The 6,362-nt window shown below is 63.9% G+C and overlaps 1 protein-coding gene across 1 annotated transcript; it reads right to left on the bottom strand.

Annotated features, from left to right (window-relative positions):
- FGF17 (fibroblast growth factor 17) lies at window positions 1-5,771 on the bottom strand (the record flags this gene model as incomplete). The annotated part of the gene is made up of 5 exons (XM_050910327.1): window positions 1-297; window positions 709-815; window positions 1,920-2,097; window positions 4,233-4,269; window positions 5,740-5,771. Coding segments are annotated over 5 exons (651 nt in total), but the record flags the coding sequence as incomplete, so codon positions are not given.
- Between the last annotated feature and the right edge of the window lie 591 nt (window positions 5,772-6,362).

The following is a 6,362-nucleotide window of genomic DNA, read 5'->3' as shown; positions in this document are numbered from 1 at the left end:
TTACGTGCGTGGGCGAGGGGCGCGGGTCCGGCGGGTCCGGCGGGTGGGGGAGGACGAGCCGACGAACTCGAACTGCTTCTGCCGCTCGGCGTTGTTGGGGAAGGGCAGCTGGCCGCGGTACAGGCGCTTGATGAAGTGGGCTTCCCGCTGGTTCTGGCGGCTGCGGGAGGCTTTGCGGGGCCGGCCCTTGCGGGTGAAGGCCATGTACCAGCCCTCGTAGCGGGCGTTTTGGAAAGCCGTGTAGTTGTTCTCCAGCACGATCTCCGTGAAGATGCAGTCCTTGCTCTTGCCGTTGGGCTGCGGGAGGAAGAGAGGGGCACTTAGCACCCGCAGGGATGGGGCTGGGGGCTTGGCGATGGGACCCAAGAGGTGTTGCCACCCCCCAGCCCACCCCTGCCACCCCCCAGCCCACCCCTGCCATGTTCGCCATGGCACCAGCCCCGATGCACCAGGACCAGCTCCCCAAGGGCTTCTCCTTGCAGGAGCCGGGCTGAGCAGCATGGTGCTGATGGAAGAGAAGGGGGACTGGCAGCTTCTGGGGGGGCAGGGAGAGCCCCCCCACTGCACCAACACAGCCCCTATGATCGGGGACACGGGGACCAGCCTGGCCGAGCATCCCGGCTCCAGCTGCTCAGCGGGGTGCCCGGGCTGAGCTCCGGGGACCGGGGACACGCAGAGGGCGAGCACGGGGAGGGGGTCAGGACTCACTTTCCCGATGAGCTTGCCCCGCTTGCTCATGCAGATGTACTTCTCGCTCTCGGCCCCCTTGATGCGGACGCGGCTCCCGAAGGTGTCCGTCTCCACGATGAGCTTGGCTGCGAGGAAGGGAGCGAGGGGGAAGTGTCGCATGGGGGCTGCAGCACCCCCCAACGAGCTACCAGCACCCAAACCACCCCCGTCCCCTTCTCCCTGCCTCCATCTCGCCCCCCAGCATCCCTCCCTGCCCATCGCCGGTGGGGCCGGGAGGATGGCGAGCCCCCGCAGCCGGGGCAGGGCAGCCCTTGCCGGGGGATGCTCCCCAGCCATGATGCTAAAGGGCCTTTGTTAAAACCCAGCAGAGTCAAACCGGGCGTTTGATGAAGGCGCCGGGGAGAGCAACGGCCCCTTCCTCCCCCCTCCCGGGCACATCAGCATTGTCGGCGATTCAATGGGTTCTCCAGGGCTAGACCGAGTCCAGCACCCGGCGGGTTAATTATCCTCGTCCTCATTGTTTCTCTACAACACAGCGGCGGCTGCAAAGGTTGGGAGCCGACACTGAAACCAATGACCCTGGTGGGTCCTGAGCTCCTGGCAGCCCACGCCTGAGCGGGCAGGGAGACCTGGAAAGGTGGGGAATCAGCCTTGCCGGTCACCGGGCTTTGAAAAGCCTTTCCCGAAGTTTTTAGATGCTGGGGATGGCAGCCTGGCCTTTGCAGGGCTGTGATGCCCATCAGCGTGGCGTCAGGGCTGGAGCTCCTTGGCAAACCCCACGGGGAAAGGTGAGGCGGCCGGGGTGGGCTCTGCCCCGAGTGGGCTGCCCATGCTGCCCACCACGTATGGATATTTAAGAGGCTGATGTTGGTATCAGGTGATTCTCCTCCAGGAAAAGTTGTCTGTCTCACGCCGGGAAGAGATTAGAAAGCAAAAGCCCTAAATATAGGGCTTATAAACGCTGCGTGGTACCAGAGAAATGCATGGTTTTGGAAGTTTTGAGGTCAGGGCTGGCTGGTTGGTAGCCGTGCTCTCACAGGAGTTATCTGGGGTTTTTTTGGGGGTATTAAAACCAGCCAGCTGGGGCAATTAAAACCTCCTCGCACCCCCCATTTCCCCTGCAAAACTCCTCTGGGAAGAGACATTTCCCTGACCTTTTCCAGCCCTTGCATGAGCACGTCTGTCCCGGGCTGCGGATAAACCCCTCCGGGGAGCCGCCAGCCCCTTACCGAACTTGTTGCCATCCTCGGCAGTGGCGGTGATCCTTTTGCCGTTCACCTGGACGTGCTTGCCGCTGGTCCGGCTGTAGAGCTGGTACTCCCTGATCTGCCGTCGGCTCAGCTGGTCGGTCATGGCACCCTGGTCCCTCACGTACTGGTTAAAATTAGGAGACGGTTGATTCTCCCCCTTTGTTTACAAAGGGAAAAATAAAATCAATTTGTTTTGGACAGCCGACGGCAAGGGGACGGAGCAGGGAGCCCGGCGGGGCGGGAGGGCTGGGGCTGGCCCCGGGGGGGACAAGGAGATCCACCCGCCACCCCCGTCTGTGGGTGAGGGAGAGCTCCCGGCCATCGCCAGCCAAGCTGGTCCCCTTTGAGCAGCGACGCAGGCACCAAGCAGATGCTTTGGACATGAGAGCGACTGGCACGGCAGGCAGGGAGAGGCAGCGATGTTGCTTTGCCAGCCATGCATGAGGAGGATGCAGGGTCTTGCAGGGAAGGATGCTCTCCTCCGGGCACAGCCGACCGGTCCCTCGGGAGCGGGGTCGAGCTGCTGCTCCCGGCCAGACGGACACTCAGCAGCATCTCCTGCTCAGGCAGCACCCTCTGCTCCCAGGCAGGTACTGAGGACAGGCTGGGATGCAAGGGCTGAGCTTGCGAAACACCCACTGGGTCCCTCGTTGGGGGTGAGACCCACCTAAAGCCCGGCTGGGTGTCCCAGGAGCAGAGCTGTCCCCTCCCAGTCCACCCTGAGCATGCAGCAGCCCTGGGGCCGGAGGAATAAACCACCTCGCAGACCCCAAACAGCTCCGTGGCTTATACTAATGGGGCAGCACAAACACACGAGGGTTATCGTATGGTAAACGGCAGCTAATTACTGCAGAGGAGCTGGGGAGGGGGAGATTAGTGCTGGTGGTCAGCCCCCGTCCCCGCACCGGACTCCAACCAGCGCCTCTCAACACGCATCTTATGAGAAGACTTGGTTTAATCCCGGTGCAAGTGGGAAGCCGGGGCTCAGGGCAGCACCGCAGCCGGCTGAGCCACCCAAGGGACAGCGGCCCTGGATGAGCTGGCCCAAAAACCAGCTCCGAAAGGGCTGTGGACTGGGGATGCATTCCGGGGGGGGACATCTCCTGCTCCTCCCCGGGAGCTCATCCCCTGGGGACACCTGGGGAGCATTTGGGGTCTGGCTGCCCAATTCAGGGTGCGCAGCATCACCCGGGTGCACGGGACCCGCCATCCCGCATCCCCCGGGCTGCAGCATCGCCTCGCTGGGCGTGAAGCCCGGCACGAGGGGACCCAGCCCTGCCTGCTCTTGCAGAGGCGGGGGGGGAGCAGCGGGATGGTGGGGGGCACTGCCTGCCCCCCCCTGCACCCCCCTGGCTCCCCACCACCTTTGTGTGCACCCGGGGACTCATTTCCTGCCAGGATCCACTTTAAAGCCTTTGGGGCTGGCCGAGGAGGTGGGCTGGGGGGGGGGCGGCCCCTCTCCATCAAAGGCGGTTCCCTTTCCCTCTCATTTTCAAAGAAATGAAAGCATTTACCTTGGGAAAAAAAAAGAAAAAAAAAAAAAAGAAAAAAGGTCCCGAGCACGTATTAAGGCTGCTGGGGCCGGCAGCTACGGGGGTTTTGTTCGGGCTCTGGAGCAGAGGGTGCTGATATGGAACAGTGCATTTTAATAGCCGCTGCCTTTCTAAAGCGCACAAAAAGGGACGGTGCAGCCTGAGAGGGTGGAGGGGAGAGGGAAGGGGGTGTCAAACCTCACACCACCCCGCTGGCGGGGGGACCAGAACCTGCTCTGCCCCGTTAACCCCCTCGGCAGCCGGCCTTGGCGTGAGCGAGGGCAGAGTCCGGCCCCGAGAGCTCAAGGCTGACGGACTTGGCACGTCCCTCCCTGAGCAAGGCTGCCAGAAATGTATCGCCTGCCCCAGGAGGGCTTCCCCACTGACCTTGCCCGGGCCCTCCGGCCCCAGGCAGATGGGAAACCGGAGGGGTCCGGGGAGGATGCGCCTCCCCATCACAGACACCCCAGTACCAGCCCATTGCAGCTCCCGAGGCCGGCGCTGATGGGCAAAGCCGGCTCCGGTGGGGACACAACCCCGCGGGCAGCTTCGCAGCATCCTTCCCCTGTCCGGAGCTGGCTACCACTTGGGGTGGGCATGCACCAGCCCACTCGGCCACCGGGAAAGCCCTCTGCCAGAGCAAAGGACATCCCCGAAGCAAACGGTTAGCGTGGCGGATCGCAGAGCGGGTGCCTTCGCCCAGCCCGGCTCTGCGGCACAGCCAGATGTGCCGTGGGGTTAGTAAAACATATCCACGTACCTGGGTCTGACAGGAGAACATGAGGAGCTGGAAACATCTGCAGCGGGAGACAAAAGAGAAAGGGAGAGAAAGAGGGTGTTTTGTTCGGGGTCAGTTGTTTTCTCTCCCCCCCCAAGGAATAGCTGTGTCTGACGGCACTAAGAATAAACTACTGATAAACCCGGGTTGCAAAGAATTGCAACAAGCGGCGCGCGGGGCTTACATGGAGAGGTTCTGCAGGCTGATGGGCTGCATGGCGCTCGTCAAAGCCCCCCAGACACCGGCATGAAACGAAGGCACCGCCACGGGCTCTCTGCAAACCTGCCCTCCCTCACCACCGGCACATCCCCGCCGGGGCAGGGAAAGCCAAGGAGCAGCCTGTCCCCTCCTTCCTCGGGTGATCCCCGTGCTCGGGGCAGGCGAGGGAAAAACCGAGTGAAACCCAGGCTGCCGCCGCGCTGGTGAGCCCACGTGCGATGCCAACGTCTCCGGAGCAGCAGCGGCGACGACGAAGCATGGGGGAGGCAGCCGGGGTCAGGTCCTCTCCTCCTCCTCCTCCGGCCCTGGGGGCTGCGCGTCCTATGCCTTGGGGACATCCAGATCCATCCTGTCCCCTGCGTCCCCACCCCATCAGCCTCCCGTCCTTGGGCTAGTCCCCGCTTTGCATCTCCCTCCGGCAGCAGCTAGCGGGAAAGGCGGCTGCGGGCAGGGCAGGGCTGCCCACCGTCAAGGGCAGCACCCGTAGCCCCTCGCTCCATCGAGCTGGCAGCACCCTCCCGGTCCCGGCCTGGTGGGTGGGTGACGCACGAAGTGGCAGCCTTTAAAGGTGGGGAGAGCCCGTGGGAAGAGGGGCCGGACCTCTCCCGGGAGGCAGTCGGCACTGCGGAGGGAAGGAGGATCGGACCGAGCAGGGGCCGGGGCAGGAGGAGGGGACGGGGGAGGCGGGGAGGGAGGCTCAGCCGCTCGGGGTGTCCCCATCGCGGGGGGTGGCGAAGCCCCCCCGCCTCACCCTACGGAGGGAAAGACGCCGGGGCGTGGGAGGTGACGCTGTGGGGCGATGCTATGGGGCATGGCGATGGTAGCAGTGGGGTGGGAAAAGCCCCCGCTCATAGGGAGAGCCGTGCCAGGCCTCGGAGAGGGATGCGCTGGCACGAAGGATGCTTTTTGTCACCCTCCTTTCACCAAGGTGCCAGGCACAGCCCTGGTCCGTGCATCACGCAGAGAAAAGCACCGCAGCAGTTTTTAACCAGCTGGTTTAGTGCTGGGGGGCTCCGGGGACCCTGTCGCAGCCCCCCACCCACCCATCAACAGCTCCCCCGTTCCCAGCCCCATCAGGTATGGCCTCCCCATCAGGAGATGGAGGCTGTGCACCCCTCCACGCTCCGTTTGCTCGGCCAGGGAAGTGCTAAGTGCCTTATAAATATGCCAGCAGGGAGCTGGGGTAATGCCTCAGGGGGTAAAACACCCCTGTGGGGTGTCCCGAGGGGGCAGCACACGGGATGAGGGGTTTAGTACAGAAACCACTTGCCTCCATGCTTGTGCCTCAGTTTCCCCATCAGTGCAAGGGTGGGGGGAGTATCAGGCCCCACGGGAAAGGCATGATGGAGATCAGCAGGGTACCCGCACCCCCATCTGCAGGAGGGTGGGGGGCCTGATTCGGTGCTAACGACCCAAATTAGACCTCCCCTGATGCCTTCTCACCTCCTGGGCCAGGAATTCAGCCCAAAGCACAGTTTGCAGCCCCCAATAACCACAAGCGTGGCATCCCCCAGCTCAGGGGTCCCCTTCCACCCCAATCCCCACGGGGACAAGCAAACACCCCCCCATCCCATCCCATCCCTGGGGCTCAGCATCCCTCAGGGGCCACAGGGCAGGGCTCTGCCTCGGCCCCCCCAGCCGCAGGGGATGATTGATGGCCATGGAGCCATCATCACTCCTGGCGTGTGTGTGTGTCCCCCCGGTTTGGGGCAGAGGGTCCCGGGGAGCTGTCAACGCAGCAGCGGGGGGGCTGGCTTGTGCAAGCAGCCCCTGCGGGGCGAGGAAAGGCTGAAGGGACAAGGCTGCCTGTCAAAGCCTTCTGCGTGTGGCCCTCGCAGGCGAGAGCCTCTGGGGACTGTGCCCTGCAAGGGCAGCCCCTATCCCCTCCGCTCA

Source organism: Gymnogyps californianus, chromosome 23, assembly GCF_018139145.2.
Source record: "Gymnogyps californianus isolate 813 chromosome 23, ASM1813914v2, whole genome shotgun sequence".
In the NCBI taxonomy this organism is placed as follows: domain Eukaryota; kingdom Metazoa; phylum Chordata; class Aves; order Accipitriformes; family Cathartidae; genus Gymnogyps; species Gymnogyps californianus.
This window is presented reverse-complemented; position numbering and strand designations above follow the sequence as displayed.